Source organism: Bos taurus, chromosome 12 (genome assembly GCF_002263795.3).
Source record: "Bos taurus isolate L1 Dominette 01449 registration number 42190680 breed Hereford chromosome 12, ARS-UCD2.0, whole genome shotgun sequence".
NCBI classification, from domain to species: domain Eukaryota; kingdom Metazoa; phylum Chordata; class Mammalia; order Artiodactyla; family Bovidae; genus Bos; species Bos taurus.
Genome location: NC_037339.1, coordinates 29,267,730 through 29,292,674, shown reverse-complemented (window position 1 = coordinate 29,292,674; position 24,945 = coordinate 29,267,730). Strand labels below are relative to the sequence as shown.

Here is a 24,945-nt window from a genome sequence, read left to right as displayed (position 1 = left end):
ATAATGGGGCCAGTGCATTAGAACAAGGAGCTGAGATGCTTGGGCAGTGCTGAAGTGACCTTGAGGAGGCCATCTGAACTCTGTCAGGCTAAATTTGTCACCTAGTAAAAAAGTGGGGTGAACAATATTAACCCTGCCTATTTCAGGGTTGTTATGAAGATTAAACAAGGTCTGTAAAAACACTTGGCAAAGTATGAAGTGGGTGATAGAAGTGAAATACTATCAGTTATTTATTATTATATAACTGAATTACTAATTAGAAAAGAAATTGAGTTGAAACTAAATCAAAAAGGTGTTTCTCATATCATAAAAGACGATGTTTGGGGAGATCATAAAATAACAGTACTAACAAACCGTGGTGTAAATGTATTATCTCATTTACTGCTTATAAAACAAAGCTCCCAAGATTAGGGGAAAATCTCCCACTTCTTTAAACTTGAGATCAGACATATCTTTAATATTACAATGAGCAAACAATTATGGAAAAATGACTATAGCTGGGTCACTTTAATCCACCTTGGACATCAAGGTGTCTGCCTTTGAACAGTTTAGAACTTAAATGAGGAATGAGAACATATACCCAAGAGAGCAATTAACGTATATGGTGGTGGTGGTGGTTTAGTTGCTAAGTCATGACCCCATGTACTGTAACCTGCCAGGCTCCTCTGTCCATGGGATTTCCCAGGCAAGAATACTGGAGTGGGTTGCTGCTTCCTTCTCCAGGGAATCTTCCTGACCTAGGGGTTGGATCAGCATCTTGAACCCATGTCTCATGCATTGCAGGCAGATTCTTTACTGCTGTGCCCCCAGGGGACCCCAGTTAATGTATATAGGCAGCAATAAATTATATACTGCGAACAAAAATTGCCTCAGAAATTGAGAGGAGGGAGAAATCTCTGTGAGCTGAGAAATTTAAAGAGTTTTGATAAGAAGGCAGTGGGACTTTTATCAGATCTTAAAGCACACATCATATGTAGTTGGACATACATAGATTCCTAGGCAACCACTGCTGGCAAGGAGAACAGTATGTGAGCAAAGGTAATGGGTGAAAATTCACTGGTGCATTTGAAAAATGCATCCTTAAATTTAGGGTGAGTGGCTGGAGTCAAGGAAGCATGAAGTGGCCAAAGGAAAACAGGGTTGGATTACAGGTGTTCCCAGATGTGCTTTGTCTTCATCGATAACTCCCTCTGGGGATCTTCCATTCCCAATTTCAGCTCCATCCCAGTCATCACTCCTGCCCCGTTTGCAATGACACCCCAAGGGAGTCCCAGTTTGCACATATACCATCTCAAGTTAGGAAATGACCTCTAGGAAAGACACCTCAAAAGAGGAATATTCTAAGATAATACTTGTGTCAGAGACTTTTTCCAATCATAATTAAATATCTTTTGGTTTAGGACATGCCTGTTCTTGACTTAAATAACACTATTATGCTTAGAATCAGAATGCTATTTTCTTAGAGTGTCCCTCTCTCTTCAAAGGTTAAAAATAAGAATAATCACCCTTAGTATTTAAAATAAAAGTTTTAGAGCCCAGTAACATTGAGAAAAGAAGCAAAGCAAAACTTTTGCTTACTTCAATGCTGCTATCTTAAGATCTGTTTTGGTGCTTTTGTAATAATGATGTTTAGTTAGTTCATCAAGCAGTTATGGGCAATACAATAATTTTTTTTCTATGAAGAACTTATAATGTCAAAGGGAGAAATCAACCAAGGCTTAAAAATAATCTTTTTTTGTTTTCTGAGAACTATAAAACAGTCAATTTACTCATGGATTTATCAGTTTACTCATGGATTACATAAATATTAAGATTCTTTTTAGCCAATAAACTTAAATTCTTTTATGGAACTAAATTGGAACTAAAACTGTTGCTGCTGCTGCTGCTAAGTTGCTTCAGTCGTGTCCGACTCTGTACAACCCCAGAGATGGCAGCCTTCCAGGCTCCCCTATCCCTGGGACTCTCCAGGCAAGAACACTGGAGTGGGTTGCCATTTCCTTCTCCAATGCGTGAAAGTGAAGTCTCTCAGTCGTGCCTGACTCTTCGCGACCCCATGGACTGCAGCCACCAGGATCCTCCGTCCATGGGATTTTCCAGGCAAGAGTACTGGAGTAGGGTGCCATTGCCTTCTCCGGGAACTAAAACTATTGGAATCTAAATGTATTTGCACTCCATGTTGTATTCATTTAAATGAGGGAAATGGTAAAAGAGAAAAGGAAAAAGGACAAGATAATGAGAGGTGAAGAGAAACACAGAGAGTAAAGAGAAAGATTGATGGAGGAAATCCCCTGTTTACACAATAAGTAAATGTTTTCGGAGAGTCTCCTCTGTGACTGGACCAATGCTAAAAAGGAAGAAGGAAAGAATAAAACCAAAAAAAAAAATTTTGCTAATAAAATGAAATAAAAAAAAGGAGGAGCCATGTGGTTTCTGGACCAGAGGGAGTCAGGGTGAAATGCTATTCTCTAAGGCTGTGCTTTCTGAGGTCCTTCTGTCCTTCAGCATTTTGATGAGTTAAAACATGCGGTCCATTGGTCTCCCAAAGCGTTATTAAACCTTCACCATCATTAAACCCTCATAGACTCCTCACAAAATGGAATAATCCCAACAAATAAAAGTGCCCTGAAGGTTGTAGCAGCTCTTGTCAGGCCCACATTCACATGGGGGATATTTGCCAAGATTCAGATGAATGAGAGCTGGGGCCACGTTTGGCCCATGGGCTGGAGACTTGCCAGATCCAAAGTAATCCAGTATGTTTCTCCAGCAAATATTATGCAGTATGTGATCGTGTCCTGAGTTCAGAGTCCCATGTAGTGAAAAATGATCATAATCAAAAGTTATGTATTCATGGATGCCAACCTGTTTAGATTCCTAAAAGATACATTAAATGAAAAGTTTTCAATTATTCAATATAATTGGAATATATAATTATTCAAATACATAATTGGTGCCTGTTATAAAATCCAACAGACTCAATTTACTAAAATTAGTACTTAAATGATTTTTAAACTACAGAACTAGTTCAACATATGCTAAGGACAGACTCGGAAGACTTATTGGATTTTCAGTGTTTCTTTCAGCTTAAGAGGTTTTCTGGTTTATTCTATGGCCAGACTTTCTGGATTGTTAACACTATTTTTGCTCTTTCAGTTTCTTCAGACTCAGAGGATTTTTTCCCCCCCTCTCCCTTCCCCCTCCATCTTCTCCTTCTGTCTTGCATGCTCTCTCTCTCCGCTTTTCTCATACATGCATGCACATATTCTCCTCTATTTCTATAGTTTTCTGTTAGCAGTGGCTTCTGAAAGGTAAAGAAAACACGTCTGAGAATGCAAACCAAAGAAAGATGAAATATATTCTGCTTTGAAATGTTGGAGAAAATTTTTACAAAGCTGAAACCTTCTGATTTAGCAAAAATATAAATTTCACATCATTTATCATTCAGACCTTTAAGCTAAAATGAGAAAAAGGATTGTGTAGATTTTTAAAATATATTTTCTTAGAGCTTATTTGATTTATTTATTTATTTTACTGGAACTACAAAATCTTTCTTTATATAAATTATTTTCAATAATATGCTGTATCATGAAACATGGTTTTCCTGTTATTTTAGGATCAAATGTTTTCTAGAGAAAAGTATTTTTGGTTTCATACTGAAAATCAATCTCTTATTGACTCAATGGAAAGAAATGTATTCTACAGATACTATTGTTGGGACTTGAGCTATTTCACTTTTCTGTTATACATTAAGAATTTGAAGTTTTGGCAAGATTTTTTGACAAGACAAATTCCCTTAGAAATTCTATAATGTGGGGTCTCTGCAACAAAATAGAACTCAACTAGAGGCCCCTGGTTTGTCTTCTGCCAATCTGTCTTAAGGACTTCCCTCATGGCTCAGCAGGTAAGGAATCTGCCTGCAATGCAGGAGACACAGGAGACTCAGGTTCGATCCCTGGTTCAGGAAGATCCCCTGGAGGAGAAAATGGTAACCCAGTCCAGTATTCTGGCCTAAAAAATCCCATGGACAGAGGAGCCTGGTGGCCAAAGTCCACGGGGTTGCAAAAGAGCCAGACCCTACTGAGCGACTAAATGCATAACACAACCTGTCTTTAAAATAGTCATGAAAACAGGAACAAGGTATAAAGTTCCTGCCCCAATAGAAGCTAGACATGTGGATCAACATCTACAGGAAGAATTCACCTTATTGAAGCTGCAGATAGTAGAAGATTGGGAGTAAGGTAAAACAATATGGCACCTCACATGTCTCTCTGTGAAGTCTCTGCTGCTGCTACTGCTAAGTCGCTTCAGTCATGTCCGACTCTGTGCAACCCCATAGATGGCAGCCCACCAGGCTTCCCTGTCCCTGGGATTCCCCAGGCAAGAACACTGGAGTGGGTTGCCATTTCCTTCTCCAGTGCATGAAAGTGAAAACTGAAAGTGAAGTCGCTCAGTCATGTCCGACTCTTAGCAACCCCATGGACTGCAGCCTACCAGGCTCCTGCATCCATGGGATCTTCCAGACAAGAGTACTGGAGTGGGGTACCATTGCCCTCACCATTATAGGGACTTTGCTGGGCAAGTGTGGACCATCAGTCTTTTCGAATCTCTTTTTTTAGGTAAATGAGCTCTTTAACAAACATAGTAAACCCTTCCCTTCTTAGAACAGCTCTGTTTAATTTAGGGACTGTAATTTCCAATGATACAATAGAGCCATGGATAGAAGTGCCAGGAGTTGTTCAATATAATTCATCATATTTTATATATATATATGTATGTGTGTGTGTGTATATATATATATATATATATATATGGAGATCAAACCAGTCCATTCTGAAGGATATCAGCCCTGGGATTTCTTTGGAAGGACTGATGCTGCAGCTGAAACTCCAGTACTTTGGCCACCTCATGCGAAGAGTTGACTCATTGGAAAAGACTCTGATGCTGGGAGGGATTGGGGTCAGGAAGAGAAGGGGACAACAAAGGATGAGATGGCTGGATGGCATCACTGACTCGATGGACGTGGGTCTGAGTGAACTCCAGGAGTTGGTGATGAACAGGGAGGCCTGGCGTGCTGTGATTCATGGGGTCACAAAGAGTCGGACACGACTGAGTGACTGAACTGAACTGAACTGATATGTATGTATATATATGTATACACACACACACACACACACACACACACACACACACGACAAGGACTGTGTTAAGAATTCAGGATAATATGATGATGAAGTCATAGTCTTTGTTATTGAATATAGTGGTTAAATGAACATATATAAATTACAGTATAAAAAGCATCCTACAAGAGGCTCCCAAAGGCCTGCAAGCTAAGGAAGCATCTTCAGATATTGCAAGTTGACCACTGCAATATCCCTTCTCTCTTTCCTTCTTACTAACTTTTTGTTGCTGTTTTTGAGTCACTAAGTCATGTTTGACTCTTTCCCATCCCATGAACTGCAGCATGTCAGGCTCCTCTGTCCTCTTCTATCTCCCGGTTTCCTCAAATTCATGTCCATTTAGTCACTGATGCTATCTAACCATCTCACCCTCTGCTGCTCCCTTCTCCTTTTACCTTCAATCTTTCTTAGCGTCAGGGTCTTTTCCAGTGAGTCAGTTCTTCACATCAGGTGGCCAAAGTATTGGAGCTTCAGCATCAGTCCTTTCAATATATATTCAGGACTGATTTCCTTTAGGATTGATCTTGCAGTCCAAGGGATTCTCAAGAGTCTTCTCCAGCACCATAGTTCGAAAGCATCAATTGTTTGGTGCCCAGCCTTCTTTATGGTCCAACTCGCATCTGAACATGACTATTGGAAAAAACAGCTTTGACTATATGTTCCTTTATTGGTAAAGTGATGTTTAGCTTAGTTAAGTTTAGTTAACATAGCCCTGCTTTTTAATAGTTTGCATGTTTCCACATGGAATGAAAGACTGCTGCTGCTGCTGCTAAGTTGCTTCAGTCGTGTCCGACTCTGTGCAACCCCATAGACGGCAGCCCACCAGGCTCCGCCATCCTTGGGATTCTCCAGGCAAGAACACCGGAGTGGGTTGCCATTTCCTTTTCCAATGCATGAAAGTGAAAAGTGAAAGTGAAGTCACTCAGTCGTGCCCAACTCTTAGTGACCCCATGGACTGCAGCCTACCAGGCTCCTCCGTCCATGGCATTTTCCAGGCAAGAGTACTGGAGTGGGTTGCTGTTGCCTTCTCTGGGAAGGAAAAGACTACATCTCCTATATTCTCTGTGTGGCTTGAGTCCTGGTTGTCACAGCAAATCTACCTGGCCAGTCTGGAAAATCAAATTTCCAGAATTTTTTTATGTGAGAAGGAGTTAAATTTTTCTTTTTCACCCTTACATGGGAGTTTAGCAGGTAAACCTAAATATGATACAAGGGCTAGTCAGAGGTGGAGAAAAGGAAGAAAGGGCTGCTTTAAAGATAGAAGCAAGAGATGGAAGACCTCCAGGAGCAGTGCATTCTGCTATTGTGGGTTTTTTGTACCCTACTTCTCATAAAGGAAGACCTAAAATCACAGAGCAACTGCTCCTTATTCTAAAAGAACCACAGTAGATAAATGAAACCCTGGCCTAATATATTTAAGAGAAAGATCAGCATATCAATACATCAATCAGCATTCCAGTATGAAAAGAACACAAGTGAGGGGGTCCCATGAAAAAGCACCAGTTGTTTACATGACTGCTGGAAAAACCATAGCTTTGACTCTATGGACCTTTGTTAGCCAAGTGATGTCTCTGCTTTTTAATATGCTGTCTAGGTTTGTCATAGCCTTCCTTCCAAGAAGCAAGCATCTTTTAATTTTGTGGCTGCAGTCACCATCTGCAGTGATTTTGGAGCCCAAAAAAATAAAATCTGTCGCTGCTTCCACTTTTATTTATTATTATTTATTTTTATAATTATTATATTTTTTCTTTCATTACCTTTGCATTTTGATTCATAGTTAGAAAGTCTTTCCTTACATTAAGGAAAGATCATCCCTACTGGCTTCTAGTGCTTCTGTGCTTTCAGCCTTGACTTTTTGATCTCTAATCCATTTGCAGTTTATCTTATGTTCAGTGTGAGATATATACTTGAGTTTATCTTTTTTTCAAGTTGCTCTCCTATTTTCAGGTCTCTCCCTCCTAACTCTGTTTAATCATTTCACACCACTGCTTGATCTGTCCCCCTAAAGCCTAGCTTCCCTCACATGCCTCTCTTGCTCAATGGTCACAAATAGCTTCTTGTCACCTTCTTGTCATCTTTGGACTTCTTATCATTCTTTGGACTTCTTGCCATCAAGTCCAAAGGCTTCGTGCCAAAAAATTAAAGCACTCCGTAATATGTACCATTGGACATATCCAGTCCATCTCCAGAGAAGGCAATGGCACCCAACTCCAGTACTCTTGCCTGGAAAATCTCATGGACAGAGGAGCCTGGTAGGCTGCAGTCCATGGGGTCGCAAAGAGTCGGACACGACTGAGCGACTTTGCTTTCACTTTTCACTTTCATGCGTTGGAGAAGGAAATGGCAACCCACTCCAGTGTTCTTGCCTGAAGAATCCCAGGGACGGGGGAGCCTGGTGGGCTGCCGTCTATGGGGTCGCATAGAGTCAGACACGACTGCAGCGACTTAGCAGCAGTAGCAGCAGCAGGGCTACATACAGCTAATTTCAGATTACTATCTAATGACCATTCATTATGGGGCCAGCATACTGTCTCCATTTGGGTAAGCCAAAGTGAAAGATTTAAGAAAAGAAAAATGACAATACCACAATGACAATACCAATACTAATGATATTAGCTGAAACTAGGTAAGTAATACGCACCTGTGCATATTCCCAAGTACATATGCAGGAAATTAGCTAGAGCCTGTCAATATAATAGTACTAGATTTTAGAATCCATACCTAAAGCACATAAACCTAGCAAATGAATGACAGTAAACACTAAACTCCATGAAAATACTGAAAAGTTTTATTTTGTGGGATCTGATACAACAGCTAACTCCAGAATCAAGCTGATGAATTCAAATATGTGGGGCCAAGTACAGGGCTAGATAAAGGATGTTTTGTATAGACTCACTCAATCGTGTCCAACTCTTTGCAGCCTCATGGACTGTAGCCCTCCAGGCTTCTCTGTCCGTAGGATTTTTCAGGTAAGAATACTGGAGCGGGTTGCCATGCCCTCCTCCAGGGGATCTTCCAGTCCCAGGGATTGAATCTGCATCTCTTGTGTCTGCTACATTGGCAGGCGGATTCTTTACCACTAGCGCCACTTAATATGACCTAGGAGGATGACAGAGGGAGGTATTTGAAAAGCAAATACTCCAAGAGAAAGGAACTAAGTAGCAGAGCAACTGTTAACAAAAACTTATGAAGTGAACGTGTACATTGGAGAACAATGAAGAAAAATAGGCTAAAATAATGAGATGTTTCCGCTTCCCTGGTGGCTCAGACAGTAAAAGATCCGCCTGCAATGTGGGAGACCTGAGTTCGATCCCTGGGTTCAGAAGATCTCCTGGAGAAGGGCATGGCAACCCACTCCAGTATTCTTGCCTAGAGAATCCCCATGGACAGAGGAGCCTGGCAGGCTGCAATACATGGGGTCGCAAAGAATTGGACACGACTGAGTGACTGAGCATATGGCACACAGCCATATTTAAGAGTAAGCCCATGGAAGAAAAGGGAAGCTCCAGAACTGTATATAGTATGTATTTTTTTTTTTTTTCTTTTCTGTTCTGGAAAGCTCAGAGAGTGAAAAAGCTTCTCTTCTGAAAATATGCTAATAATAATTACACGTTTTTTTCATCTCACATCTGCCAGTGTTATTTTCCTGTTTGATGTGGTTAATAACCAGTTCCTCAGGAAGTCACATGACCATACTGGGCAGGATAATATACAGAAAATTGACAACAGAACATTACATGGCTCAATGATACACAGCAGTTTTCCCAGGAGTAGCTTGGTTGCTTGTTTTTGAGGAAGATGCAAGCTTACATCATTATGGACTACTGAGACATTTACATGAGCTGGAGCTCAAGAAACATTTAGTAAGGAACCATGTTGATTTCCATATAGCAGAGTTCTTTTGTCATTTCCTTATTCGTAAGTTGTGCAATTTTTACCTTTTTTGCTGTTGAAGTTTTTCAGAAACAAATCTGAAACCCTTCAAGGCAACTGTGTTAAGGATTGTTCATAATTATAATTTACAACTATTGCCAAATGTAACAGTGAAGTCTCTAGTGAATAAAACAGATACATAGAAGGACCACCACCCCAAATTAAAATATTAAATGCAACTCTGTTTCCTTATAAACTAGAGACATGTAGTTTGTACAACTTTCCCAGGCTGGACCCTCTGGATTCTAAATGGATCATGGACTGAACAGAGTACTTTGTAAAATATCATCTTACTAGGAGAAAAGAACTTATAACTCATTCTTTTATTATAACCAATGTAAACAAAAATATGTTAGGTACAATAATGGATATATATTTATATATTTTAAAAACTTTACTAATAGTTTATATACAATAAAATTTAAAAATATATAGCTCATATAGCAATTCATATATCTATTTATATAAATTTTAGCTCTTAAAGTTTAAAAAGAAGAGGAATCAGAGATCAAATTGCCAACATCCGCTGGATCATTGAAAAAGCAAGAGAGTTCCAGAAAAACATCTATTTCTGCTTTATTGACTATGCCAAAGCCTTTGACTGTGTGGATCACAATAAACTGTGGAAAATTCTTCAAGAGATGGGAATACCAGACCACTTGACCTGCCTCTTGAGAAACCTGTATACAGGTAAGGAAGCCACAGTTAGAACTGGACATGGAACAACAGACTGGTTCCAAATAGGAAAAGGAGTACGTCAAGGCTGTATATTGTCACCCTGCTTATTTAACTTCTATGCAGAGTATATCCTAAGAAACGCTGGGCTGGATGAAGCATAAGCTGGAATCAAGATTGCTGGGAGAAATATCAATAACCTCAGATATGCAGATGACACCACCCTTATGGCAGAAAATGAAGAAGAACAAAAGAGCCTTTTGATGAAAGTGAAAGAAGAGAGTAAAAAAGTTGGCTTAAAGCTCAACATTCAGAAATCTAAGATCATGGATGGCATCTGGTCCCATCACTTCATGGCAAATAGATGGGAAAACAGTGAAAACAGTGGCTGACTTTTATTTTTCTGGGCTCCAAAATCACTACAGTGAATGCAGCCATGAAATTAAAAGATGCTTGCTCCTTGGAAGGAAAGTTATGACCAACCTAGACAGCATATTGAAAAGCAGAGACATTACATTGCCAACAAAGGTCTGTCTAGTCAAGGCTATGGTTTTTCCAGTAGTCGTGTATGGATGTGAGAGTTGGACTATAAAGAAAGCTGAGTGCTGAAGAATTGATGCTTTTGAACTGTGGTGTTGGGGAAGACTCTTGAGAGTCCCTTGGACAGCAAGGAGATCCAACCAGTCCATCCTAAAGGAGATCAGTCCTGGGTGTTCACTGGAAGGACTGATGTTGAAGCTGAAACTCCAATACTTTGGCCACCTGATGGGAAGAGCTGACTCATTTGAAAAGACTCTGATGCTGGGAAAGATTGAGGGCAGGAGGAGAAGGGGATGACAGAGGATGAGATGGCTGGATGGCATCACCAACTCAATGGATATGAGTTTAGGTAAACTTTGGGAGTTGGTCATGGACAGGGAGGCCTGGAGTGCTGCAGTCCATGGGGTTGCAAAGAGTTGGACATGACTGAGCGACTGAACTGAACTGAACTGAAAGTTTAAAAGACTGGAAAGTCATTACATGCTCAGATTATGGAGATGGGTTTCCATTAACTAAATGATTACAATTTTCTAATTGTAACTTTTCAATTTCTTTAAAGTATTGTAGGTAATTATTCTACCAATGAGACTATTTCAAATACCATACCTGTTTCCTGAATTCTAACTTCTCTACCTGTTGACACTACTTTCTGGATGATCCTCAGGCCCCTTAGGGCTTCCCTGGTGGCTCAGATGGTAAAGAATCTGCCTACAATGCAAGACACCTGTGTTGGATCCCTGGGTCAGGAATATCCTCTGCAGAAGGGAGTAACAACCCACTCCAGTATTCTTGCCTGGAGAATCCCATGGACAGAAGAGCCTGGTGGGCTACAGTCCATGGGGTCACAAACAATTGGATACGACCGAGTGACTGACACTTTCACTTAAAGTTTTGGGCTTCCTTGGTGGCTCAGATGGTAAAGAATCCACCTACAATGGGGGAGACTGGGGTTCAATCACTGGGTTGGGAAGATCCCCTGGAGAAGGGAACAGCTATCCACTCCAGTATTCTGACCTGGAGAATTCCATGGACAGAGAAGCCTGGCAGGCTACAATCTTTGGGGTCGAAAAGAGACAGACACAACTGAGTGACTTTCACTTTCAGGCCCCTTAAGTTCAACACATGGAAATACTCACTCAATACTGTCTCTGATAACCAGTGGCTCAGTTTAGAGATCCTGAGAATCCCCTGAAGTCTCTCTCTCCCGTCCTTCCATTGCTCCCTTCAACTTTACCTCCTAAGTGTATCTTAGATTTGTTTCCTCTTTATCCAGAAATTAACTGATTTATTGCTTTGTGGGGTCTTGCTTCTGCTCTGTCCTGTCTAAGACCAACAGTTTAGGCACTCTTCTGGATACTGCATCCAACTGTCAGAATTGTAAAGTTATAGAATGAAGAAACAGTGCACAGATCGGTGTTTATATGCAAGCAAAAGGCAAAATAAGAGAACAGGATGAGGATAACAGCTGTTAGGAACATTCAGGCTGGTTTGAGGGCATTGGTAGGCTGTGCCAGGTTTGTGTTTTTATGATCCTATAAAAGGAAGGGCTGGCATAATGAATTCGAGAAGAATTTAGATAAAAATGATTTGTGGATTTTCACTTTACATCAAAAATCATTACCCAGCAGTAGATATGATTGTATTTTGTAAATAAAGGTCCATTCACTCAGAGTAAACTCAGTATACAAACTTAAAAGTAAAAACATTCACCAAATAGTGTTCAAATTTATTTTATGTTACCTGAAGTTGTAAAATGGAAGGCACTTAGAAACCATGGTACACAAGCACTAGAAAATAGCATCTACTAACTTATTTAAGCTCAGTCATATTTTATAGAATTTCAGAAAGCAAAAGAACTTAGGAAATATTTAGGAACCATTTTGTGAATACTGAAGGGAATGTCACCTCAGCAAATAATAGCTGCATAATTTACTCTAAGAAACATGGGAATCAGGTATAATGTAGAAGACATTTCAAAAGAAGAAAATTACTTCAAATAAAAATGGAATTTGTGCACTAATTGATTCAATATATATAGCACATCAATTCTTCGGCATTCAGCTTTCCTCACAGTCCAACTCTCACATCCGTACATGGCCACTGGAAAAACGATAGCCTTGACTAGACAGACCTTTGTTGGCAAAGTAATGTCTCTGCTTTTTAATATGCTGTCTAGGTTGGTCATAGCTTTTCTTCCAGGGAGCAAGCGTCTTTTAATTTCATGGCTGCAATCACCATCTGTAGTGATTTTGGACTGCGATTTTGAATTGTGGTGTTGGAGAAGACTCTTGAGAGTCCCTTGGACTGCAAGGAGGTCCAACTAGTCCATCCTAAAGGAGATCAGTCCTGGGTGTTCATTGGAAGGACTGATGCTAAAGCTGAAACTCCAATACTTTGGTCATCTCATGCGAAGAGTTGACTCATTGGAAAAGACCCTGATGCTGGGAGGGATTGGGGGCAGGAGGAGAAGGGGACGACAGAGGGAGAGATGACTGGATGGCATCACCGACTTGATGGACATGAGTCTGAGTGAACTCCGGGAGCTGGTGATGGACAGGGAGGCCTGGCGTGCTGCGATTCATGGAGTTGCAAAGAGTCGGACATGACTGAGCGACTGAACTGAACTGAATATAGCACATGCCACTAACCCAATATCTTTAGTTTTTGTCCTGAAAACCTAAGGTCAGGATGAGTGACTTCCAGATCCATCTCTCTGAGTCAGGTTTTGTTGTTTTGCAACCAAAACAGCAACAAAAAAAAAATAAAAAATCTCAGTGGCTTACAACCACAAACATGGATGCCTTGCTCACGAGTCTGTGGGTCATGTGTGGCTCTTCTGGGCTCAGTTGGGCTCAGGTTCAAGCCTGCTGCACGTGGCTCTCACTCTGGCTAAGGAGTGGGGAAGCTAAGCCACACCACACAAGACATTTGAAGCCTCTCCTGGAATGCAGCACATGCTACTTCTGGTCACATTTTATTGGTCAAGAGGCAAAAATCAGTGCAGCAGAGAAATACACACTCATTATGAGAGGTTCTGCCAAGTCACATGGCAAAATGTGGAACAGTGCATAATCCTTTTGCAGACAGTGGAATAATTGGGAATGCTAATCTGATGTAGCATAATATCTCTCATATGCGTCTTTTTGGTCTGGCCATGTATGCGTGGCCAGGAGTCTCTCAGTTTTACTCGGGTAGAAGAACCAGTTTTACTTTCTTCTGCCATTAGCCTGACTGTGGACTTAGTTGCTCCACACCATGACATGACTTCTTAATCTCTCAGTTTGTTCTATTCAAGATGTGCATGGCACAGATTTCATCTAGTGATCTTTGCAGTTCAGACAGATTGCTCCCTTCCCTGAAAAGCCACTGAACTTCTTATCTGCACCTTTCATTTGGAGTCTTAGCTGACTTTTCAATATATCTAGTGCTCCCTTTAAAATACATTTTTCCTAAGAATACAGTTTTTAGTTGCCAGTCATTTTCTCTCAGAATTTGAATGCTATTGCATCTATGATGGCTTCCATCATCGTTGTTGAGAAGTCCGTTAGCATTCTAGTTTTCCCTGTGTAGCTCATCTGCTTTTTCTCTCTGCTTTATTTTAAAGCTTTCTCTGTATATTCAATATTACCCAATTTTAATGCCAAATGTCCAGATGTGGATTTATTTTTATTTGCACTGCCTACCAGACATCATTCTTCCTATATCTATAAATTTTATATTTTATCATTTCTAGAAAATTCTCAGTCATCACCTCCCTAAATGTTCTCCTTTATTCTTACGACTTGTTCTTTCTGGGACTCTAGCTGCATGTTGAAACTTTTCATGCTTTCCTCTGAAGCTTTTAATTTCTTTAGTTTTGTTCATTCTCTGTTTATCTGTACTAAATTCTGGATAATTTCTTTACCTCTTTATTCCAGTCTACAACTTTTTTTCTCCTCAACTACTTCTTAATGACTACTTTTACCCATACATTGAGTTCTTAAGTTCCACAAATATGTTGTTTGTTTCTAAAAATTCTGTTTCTTTTGAATGGTTTCTTATTTCTTACTTATTTTTGTGATTCTGTGTGTTTCTTTCTTTAAACATTTTATATTCCATAACTGATAATTTCAATATATGAAGCTCTTGGGGTTCTGAATCTGTTTTCATTTGTGCTAAGTGTTACCCTAGGGTGCTTGGTTGATCGTTGATAGTGAGCCAGTAGTTGGTTGACGTTAATCTGGGTAAACCCCGAGGAACTAAACTGAGGATGTTTTCTGCAGAGTTCGTGTTTCTGTTGCGCGGTGCTGGAGGGTGACTCTGACGGTGCATGGCTTTGTCCTCTGGGGAGGCTGAGGCTGAGCTCTGAGACCTTGCCACTCCCCCAGTTTAAAAGTTGATCTTTCAGTTGGCATCTGCTTTGTTTGTAGGCATATCTTGCCTTTTATGTTTGTTTACTGTTCTGCATTGGCGTTTCAGCATTTTTGCTTTTTTGTCTTGTGTTTTTCCTTTAGGCTTGATTCTCCTCATTTTTAACACTGCAGAAATGCAATGAAAATTGTTTTCGTGCAAGAGCTTTTATTTTCAAGCAAGAAGGCTTTTCAGAGACTGTCTAATCTACCCTCCTGCTGGGAGTGGTTGTCTCTGTGATATTTTTTTACTCTGGGTTTATAGCTATGCTCCTATTCACTGAGCTTGCCAAGAGCTTGAAGTTCCCAGATAAATGGAGCATGACTTAAATTATTTTAAATGTAAAGTATTAGAGTGAGAATACTTAACTGAGACTTCCCTTCTCAAAACAGACCCTATATGAGGACTGGTTTGCTCAACTGACTGACATTCTACGCTAATGAGGTTGTGTGATTCAGTTAGGTTTGTTCTGCCTACAGAGTAACAAGTAGGTCTGTTACCACTGCTGAAACGTTACTCAAAATATCAATCTTATTGAATGAGGAGTTAATGATGTATCCCATGAAGAGGGGGCTAACATAATTATAATCCTAATCCTAATCCTAATTATAGCTGAATATCTAAGGTTTTGGAACTTCCTCAGTGGCTCAGTGGTAAAGAATCTGCCTGCAGCACAGGAACCACAGGAGATGTGGGTTTGATCCCTGGGTTGGGAAGATTACCTGAAGGATGGCATGGCAACCCACTCCAGTATTCTTGTCCTGTTTGACCCTTTTGCGACCCCATGGACTGTAGTCAGCCAGGCTCCTCTGTCCATGGGATTTCCCAGGTAAGAATACTGGAATGGATTGCCATTTCCTTCTCCAGGGGATCTTCTCAACAGGGGTCTAACCCACATCTCCTGAATTGGCAGGTGAATTCTTTACCACTGAGCCACCTGGGAAGCCCAGGTAATTATCCTGTTAGTGAATTCCCTTGAATTAGCCAGAATTACATTGAATTGTGCTATTATTAAATACTATATTTATATGAGCTTTTATACTGTTATTGCCAAAAATGTGAGTGCTACCCACAAGAGACTTTCATGAAGGAGTAAGTTGATTGAGCCAAGGATCAATAAAATACACTTGTGCAAGTTTGACGATAACATCCAGGGATGAATCAGTTTGTACAAATCTTCCTCTCTGCATGAAGCACTCTCTGGACCTTCTGTACCAACTGTGTCTCCAAGGAAAGAGTCAATCTGTTCACCCTTATTAAACCCCTATATTATATCCTTGTGTACATTTCAACCATTTGGGTTTCAGTTCAAGATACTGGATGCTCATACTAGGTAAATCAAAGTTAAAACTTACTAAATGAAATATCTTACAATACATGCACTTTCGGCCTTTAGAAACCAATAATGAGCCTAAGACGTTCTTAACTATTATTTATAATTATGGAGTTCTGAATTATTTATGTTAATATTAGAAAGATTGAAAAGCTTAACACAAAAGGATGATGATTCAATGTTTTAACAATTTAAATCTATTTCTAAGGCTTAATATTCAAGAAGCAGTCAAAATTAAGGGCTTTGAAATCTTGACATTTCTTCTTTCTCCAAAAATTGTGTTTTCATGAAATATACATTTAAAACCTCAAATAAATTTGTGATGGGCAATTCATGGTATTTAACTGCACTTAAAAAGTTATGCTTAACGTTTCAATACCAGACACTAGCACCCCTCATTTTGACAGTAGAACACAAAATATAGGAAAAATTCATCACTCTGAATTTTTTAATGAAAACTAAGGCAAATTTTATGTAAAAAGACCTCAAAATTAGTGAAGAAAAAGGGTGCTTGAAATGTAACAAAAACCTTGAACTATTTCTTTTCATCATTTCTTTTATTCTTGCTGCTCTCTCTTTTGGTTTGAAAAATAAGATGAGAATACAGCTAAATGTATCTGGAAGGAGTCTTGGAGAATTTAGCTCACTTCTTAAAAGAGAAAAGAACTAACTGCATTATGTGATAAATGAAATATTTTCTAGTTGAAATTCCCTTTGAATCTTTATTCTGTCAAAAGCTGGAATGAAAGAAAGAACAATGAAAACCCCATTTCTTATGATTTGTGATGATGTAGCCAGTCATCACAAGATAGTTTTTCAGTGTTGTTGTGACAGAATTCATAGCAACATATAAGAGTATCATTTCCTTAGAAAATCCTCTGTCCAAATCACAACTACGAAATGTTTAGTATGTCTACATAGACATTTCTCAGAATTTCTTAGACGATGAAATTCTACAATGTCCTTTTGTAGACTCTTTATCATTAGACTAGGATCAACTGAATTCTATGACCAAAGTCTCTTTCTCTAACTTACACTGACTATGCTGCTTTAAAAGCTGCTTTCAGGATGTAAGATCTGAATTATAATTAATATTTTCTAATAGATGTGAAACACGGGATTGAAAGCAAGAATAAAAGTATCCATTTTAAAAAAAGGAACATAATTATAGAGGAAGTAAATGAAGTTTAAAATATTGTGTGAATGTCTTACAGTTAGTAAGTATTAAACACAGGGCCATATATCTTAGTTATTACTATCTTTCTGTATGCCATTTGAAAACATTTAAGTGCATATGAATGGAAGCAGGTATTCTTTGTATATTTGCCAGTGAGTAGCTTTTTGTTAGTTGTTTATTGAATGAAAAATATGTTTGCAAAGAGTTTCATCACCTATTCAGTGTAAATCTATTTCCCTCCCTATTGGAGAACTTCTATATACTATTGGATTTAAATTAAGAGCAAATCTGTGTTCGCTTTGGCAGCACATATACTAAATTAGGAGCAAATTGTGCTACATGCTTTAATGGGAAACTTTTTTAGAGTGATTTTTTTTTAATGTTTTTTATAATACCAGAGTTTTATGTATGTCTCTCTGTACGTACTATAATGAATTAATGATCAAGAACACAACTGTAGATTTGAAATAAAATGAAACCAAAAAAAAAAGAATGAAAAAGATAGGCTGCATAGTGACAAAGACCGTCTCCTCTCGTGCCAGTAAAGTTCTAGCTGTGAGCATGCTCAGACACAGGGGAGGCACCGAAGTCAGTATATCAGAACTCCTTCTGAGGTATAAGGAGCATACATCTAATAACTCAGTTGCTGTGAACCCATTGTTACGTTTCTGGTATTAAGTGTCTCTTCAGCCGCAGATTGATTGCAATGTTCCTTCTACTTCATTTCATCGTTCTGATGGATGTCAAAGGTAAGGCTGCTGCTTTCTCACTTAAATGAGTGCAATTCCAAAAGAACAGAATATTTCTACTTAGTTCTATCATATTTATAATACACTCATTGCAATGTTTGATGAGCAGACCTCCAGTTTGCATTGTCATTGTCACTAGTTGCTTGTAGTCTCATCCTAGCAGTTTCTAGATGCAACAGATTTTTCGTGGAAACTTGCCTTTTAAATGTGGTTAAAATTGTAGACAAGATAGCTTAAAAAAACGATGATGAAGAAATCAATGATAATGGAGAAATTTTTTTAGTATTTGAAAAAATGTACGACACGTTAATAAGTTAAAATTTTGCCTTATGAAATTTCAACCTGTTGAAATCTGTTCATAAATTTTATATAGTTGTTATATTTCATTATTGCTATATTTCATTATTAACATAATTAAATATTGCTATATTTAATAATATATTGGTATATTTCATTATTAACATAATTAAACTGGAAACTGCAAAACCAAAGACAAATCTAAAATCAATATTTCTCCCTAAGAGCAAATTTAGATAAAAGACAATAATTTAAATGAACCAAAGCTACCATAAGATAATTCTTTCTGTTTTTAATTTTTAAACATTTTCATTTTAGCCAGACTGCTCACTTTCAAGTTGGTGGCATTTTTATTGTATAGCTGAGAAAAAAAAATGAAATTTAATCTTTACCTGGTTTTAAAGAAAAATATAGACTTGTTTTGCTGTGAGCTTGTGCACCTCTAAGTAAATAATCTATTCATCATACCCAAGGCATGTGGGCTTATTATTAGTCTTATTAAGGATGTTTTTAGATTCATAGGCTTTCTTAGAAACTTTTAATAAACCTCTGAGAATGAAGTTAAAATTTGAAATTGTATTTCTTTTCTGAGAAATTTGTTTTAGGTTTAAAATTTTTTTATTTTATTAAATGAATTCAACTGCATATTTTAAATATTGAAATAAACTGCAGTATTTACGAGCAGTTATTTAAGAATATCTACAGATAAAATATTTTTAATATTCAAATTTTAGCTTGAATTTGGAATACTAAAACTTTTTTCAAATTATTTTAAAATATTTTAATACATGTAGCATGAGTTTTGTCATATTTTAATCTTTCTTACATGAAAACTTAAGTGTTATCTAAGGAGAAACATTATATGAACTCATTTTGCATGAAATACAGTTGTAGAAAGGAGTCTACTTGATTTAAGGTCTTCTTCCTTCAGAAGTTAATGCTCTATGCACATCTGTAATTTCAACTTTTTATAATCTTTAAGAATAGACAGTTTAAAATAGGTTCTTGTATTCAACACATGTCATAAAGGTTATCTATGCCCTTAAAAATTCTTTAATGTACAGATATGTAACTATGGTTAACCAATTTTACTAAAATACTTGCTTATAGTAATGCATCTAAATTGATTTGCTTTGGAAAAACAAAATCTTTATCTATTACCAAAGTAATGTTTTTAAGATTTACCACAATGTAATGCTGTTCTTTAAAAAAGAAGGAAAAATTTAAGCAGATGATTTTTTTTATTTCTAAGTAAATGCCATATTTAAAATCCATAGTACCAATCTAATAAATATTTATTAATTATAATTCTCTGGAAATTTATATTTTCTAATTTTATATTACTTTTAAACCCTTTATATTTAAAATCATTTACTTTCAAAGTTAGATATGTTAATGCTTTGATATCTTACTCCTGCTTATAAAAATAATTCGGTATATATATCAGCAAAATCTTTTTCTTTTCCATGATAAAATTATAATTGTTAGTTAAAGCAGTTAAAATTACACAGTTAAAGCAACAAAGTTGTTTATAATAAACAAAGGAAAGTCATTTAGAATTATAGGAGTAAAAATTGCTTTTTAAATTTATATTTAAAAAAGAATGAATGATATGGCTATCTTAAGCTACCAACATTAGTTAATCAGTCAAGATAACAGATCTGATCATCACTTTCTTCATGTATTTTATCATCAGTTCATTTACTTGTATTGTTAACCAGCTTCAAACTCCTTCCCCATAAAAATTTTATGGGCTAATTATGAGCAATATTACAAACTAAAAACATGGGCTGGGAAATTGAAAGCATGAAGTACTGAGAATGCTACTTGATAACTACCAGTTGCTACTTATTTAAATAATTTGTAACCTTGAAAAAACGCAGTCATCAAAAGCAGAGCTAGAGCTTTGAGGAGAACAGTATTTGACTGCCCCCTAATGGACCAATTCAAATCTCAACCCTGTCCTTTCTAAATCCTGTCAGTTCAGCCCTTGAGAAAAGGGCTGAGACTGTGTCTTGAGAAAAGGTTTATGAACTAAATCTTAGTTTCACACAATTACATCCATGCTGCCAATAGCTGTGAAAATCAGTTATACTGTGGGCCAGTCATACTGAGAGGCTGAAGCAGCACTGCTAATGAAAATTCACCTGCTTCAGGGCTGAATGGAGCCCACTGTGAGGGAAGAGGAAAAATAGCAGAAACCCAGAAGGGAAGGTCATTGGAGATATCTCTAAAGGCACTACCTAAAATACATCTCCCAACAGATGTTATTCATTTGTTCATCTTACCGTGAATGAATATGACCCAGTGTAATAAAAGAGTTTTAAGGATTCTCACTTGAAGTGACAAAATTGGCTGTCACCTGAATTTTAAAGACAAAAATTGGGATGTTGCTTTCCAGTAAGCTGATATTGAAAAATGGCACATTTCATCCTAAGACATTGTGAATAAAATTCAATTAATTAAGGATAGTTTTTGTGTACACAGTTATATGATGATAAATAAGAAATCATAAGAAATAATAGTGGAAAATAAATCAGAAAAAATAGTGGAAAATTTACACATGAAATCATAGTGGGGAAAAAAAAGAATTCATAGTGGAATTAGCAGAAGCATTTTTAAATGCTTCATTCACATGCATCCATCCCTCATCCCTATAATTCTAGATCTTCAGTAGCATAGAAAAAAATAAGTTTGCAATAAATGTTCTCATCAGTGGCATATCACTTTAATTTTTTCCCCGCCTCAGGCAAGTTCTGTGTGAATAGAATATGTGCTTGATAAGGGGAAGATATTTTATCTCCCAATTCCCTAGGCATGAATTTTCTCTTTTTTGAAGGCCTGGACATTTTCATGACGTTGGAGGGATTTTCCTCCTGCTCATTTCTCCCTATGAGCGATCTCAGAATTGCATCAACATAGTTCATTGGAGTGTTCAGTTCTGAGCCGTGGTTTATATGAGAATCTCAGGGACTTTGCCTTGTGGGTGATCAAGTTCCAAATCTCATGCCCAGTTTGCAGAGATACCACTGCTGATTTCCTTCCTGGCCAGTATTAAAATCACAGCCTTGGGTGGTCAGCAGAGGTAACTTATCCCCCACGCATTGTTAGGGGCTGTACCCCAGCAGGTGGCTTCATGCAGGTCCCAGCTTCTGCTGACCGGCTGTGTCCAGCCGCTTCCTCAAGCCAGCTTGGAAGCCGGATCTAACTGCTCTTACAGAGCTTAGCTCCTCTCACAGCAGCAGCCTTTTCTCTGGTCACCTTCTGTGGAGATTCTCTCTTCAATAAACTAAATTTTTCAGTGAAAAAGCAGAGTTGTCAGTCGGCCCTTGTGTCTTCGGAAAAGTGAGTGTGGTGGGGAGCGTAGTTGGGATTTGCTCACAATAGATCATCTTAACCCAAAGCTCAGAAAAGAAGGTAGTTTTTAATTCTTCTGGTGTTGCTTTAATCAGAGACTGGACACGGAGGGCATACACAACAGAGATTTGGAATCACGAAGTGCTACACCAGTGGAAGGGATTAGGACAGGAGTGGCGTGGATGCTAGATTTAGGGGTGAGCCAACCTGTGTTCCAGTTACAGCCCTCATCCTCTGCAGTCTTAGACCTTCTGCGTCCCAGACAACTTCTGAGCCTTGGTCGGACATTCGTGCAATTATTAAACTCTCAGAATTATTGTATCATTAATCCTAAGTCCTGATATACAGGTAACCAGGTCTCTCAACTCGTCTTCCTTCTTCAAGACACAGCTGGCTTTTCCTGTCCTTTTTTGTCCCCATATGTGTTGGAGAAACAGCTTATCCATTTCTACACACATATACATACCCATCCACACTCCTGGATTCTTACTGAAATTGCTTTGAACCTATATATCAATTTGAGAGAAGAATTAACTCCATTTATTTAGGTCCTTAATAGCTATCAATAACTTTACATACTTTGCACAAATGTCTTGCAAATTTTTCTTAGATTTGATGCTATAGTAAACACTGTTGATGCTATTGTAAAAGGCATTTTTAAAAATACTTCATTTTTCAATTGTTTGTAATTGATATAGAGATATTAAATTGACTCAACAGAAACCCTTCATAAACTCTATAATGCTAATAATGTATTAGTTTGAATTTGTTAATGTTCACACTGATATCATTTGTGAATAGTGACAATTTTATTTTTTCCAGCATGTATATCATTGATTTGCTCACCTTGCTTTACTACATTTGCTAAGTCCTCCAGTGCAGACCACCCCCACCCCCCCCACCCCCCCCACACACACAAAGTGTTTATTTATTTGGCTATACCAGGTCTTAGTTGTGACTTGAGGGACTTTTAGCTGTAGCATGAGAACTCTTAGCATGTAGGATTGAGTTCCTGGACCAGGGATTGAACCTGGGCCCCCTACATTGGGAGCTCGGAGAGTTAGCCACTGGACCACCAGGAAAGTCCCCAGTGTAGTCTTGAGAAGATGCAGTAATAGTGGATATCACTGCCCTGTTTTCAACCTCCAAGTGAACATCTCCCAAAATTTCCCATTAGGTATATTATATGCTATGGATTTTTATAAATATCCTTAATAAATCAAGTAAGTTGCCTTCTATTTTTAGCTTGCATAGTTATTTTAAAGTCAGGATCTGATCATTTCCTCTCTAGAGCCTCTGTTGTAAGCAAAGTTAAAGACAAGTGACACAGTGGCAGAAAACACTTGTGAGTTATAGAACCGAGGGGCTAACCTCAGCAAAGAATTCTGCTTGCATTGCCAGATTCAGTTTTCTCACACATAGTTCCAAACACTGTGTTCCAGGCCACTGCTGTCAGGAATGAAAGTTTCACCCATCCATGAGCAAAAATAAGTTAGTCTTTTGTAAAGCTAAATGTATTCCTTTCAAGGGACTGTCTTTTCTTCTGTGCATATATTCTCTCAGATTTTTAACAATAAAATACTGTTTTTCTTATAATAACCATTCTAATAATCATAATTTAGGGTTTTTTTTAATGTTCTTGTTTGACAAACTAAAATATTAGTAACTCTTCACAGGTCCCTCTAAATTCTTTAACTGACTTGATTCTGACCTAATGCATATTGGTGACATTCAGGATATTGATGAAGAAAAAGGAGCCAACACATTAAGGAGATGGGATGGAACTAGAGGAGGACCATGAGAGAGTGTGGAGAAGAAGGAAGTAAGCCAGGACAGTGAGACATCACAAAGCCAAGGAAGAAAGGCTTCAACCTGGTGACTGTGGCTGGCTGGGTCAAATGCTGGCAAGAATTAAGCAAAATGAAGACTATAAAATATCTATGGTGTTTAGAAATAAAGAGGACATTAGTGATTCCAGTGGGAAAAATTTCAGTGGAGCAGCACAGCCAAGACTGATGCTGTGAACTGAGAAAAGAAAGGGTGGTAAGGAACTGGAAACATTGGCTAATATGATTTTTCTGGGAAATTTAACTTTGAAGGGAGGAGTGTCTCAGCTCCAGTAGGACTGGGAGTTGTTTAGTTGATTGGTTGGTTGCTTGCTTGCTCAGTTAGTTGGTTGGTTGATTTGTTTGTTTTGAAGGTTAAGAGGTGATTGAGTAAGATTAGTGTTAATGGAAAAGCCAGTGGAGAGACAGGGATATTGAAAATACAGGAGAGAAAAGAGATAATGCCAAGAGATGCTGAGAAGAGGAGATGAAGTGGAATATAAGACACAGATGGGAGCTTTGTCTGAGGGCAGGAAGGGAGCCCATCAACCTTTGTGCATCATAAAGGGCGCATCATCCAGGGCCTCAGGCTTGGACCTTGTGGCTCCTACACAGCTCAGCAGTAGCAGCTGTGTGAATGGAGCCCCGCACTTGTGCAAGGTTCATCCTGCCCGGTCGTATGCAGCAGTCTAGGACACAGGTCAGTATGTAAGTTGGAGTGACACAATTTGAGACAGTTACCACCAAGAAGAATAGCCCGTGAAAGTCCCTCAAGACAGAGCAGCCAACAAATCAGAGAGGGTTAGAAGAGAGGTGAAATGAAAAAGGTATCATCTTTTCTCCTCTCCACATCTCCCATGCCAAGTTTCCATCAAATTTCACCCCATCTCCTTCATAATAACCCTTTCCACATTCTTCTTCCATTCACCCATCACAGTGTTCATTCTCTTAAGTTCATTTTACACGGACAGGTTTTAGGAAGAAGTCAGTCTCTTACAGAACAAGATGTGGATTTAAATAGTAAAAGACCAGATACGAACCTAAAAGGATGCATCCCTCAAAATGAAGTTTAAGCAGTGAACTGATCAGTAGAAGAGATCTGTTGAAAAGAAGTCTTTCTTGTGCCTTTATATACCTTAGAGCCCATCAAGAGCCATGGTGTTCATTGCGCCACCCACATAAAAGCACCCAGCCCAGGGGGACATGGGGTGGAGATCCATCCCTTGTAAGGATAATGTTGGCAATTTAGAATTCTTTTTTTTTTTTTCCCAATTTAGATCAACACATATTGAACCAATACTCTATTCCATATAGTTAGACATTGTTTTTGGAGAAGGAAATGGCAACCAGTGTTCTTTCCTGGAGAATCCCAGGGATGGGGGAACCTGGTGGGCTGCTGTCTATGGGGTCGCACAGAGTCAGACACGACTGAAGTGACTTAGCAGACATCATTTCCCCAAATTTGTCCAAACTTCAGACAATAACCTGAGGAGGG

General features: G+C 38.4%; 1 protein-coding gene across 2 annotated transcripts in view; it reads left to right on the top strand.

The window, feature by feature from the left end:
* The window catches only part of RXFP2 (relaxin family peptide receptor 2), a gene marked incomplete at its 5' end in the record, with an annotated part of 98,540 nt that overhangs the window by 18,171 nt on the left and 55,424 nt on the right, over positions 1 to 24,945 (top strand). The window contains one exon of one of the 2 annotated variants that reach the window (NM_001304277.1): positions 17,928 to 17,970. The exons of the other annotated variant lie outside the window; for it this stretch is intronic. Coding sequence (NP_001291206.1) covers positions 17,928 to 17,970 — 43 coding nt within the window. Of the gene's footprint in view, positions 1 to 17,927; positions 17,971 to 24,945 lie in introns of those variants that run through there. 2 annotated transcript variants of the gene reach the window in all.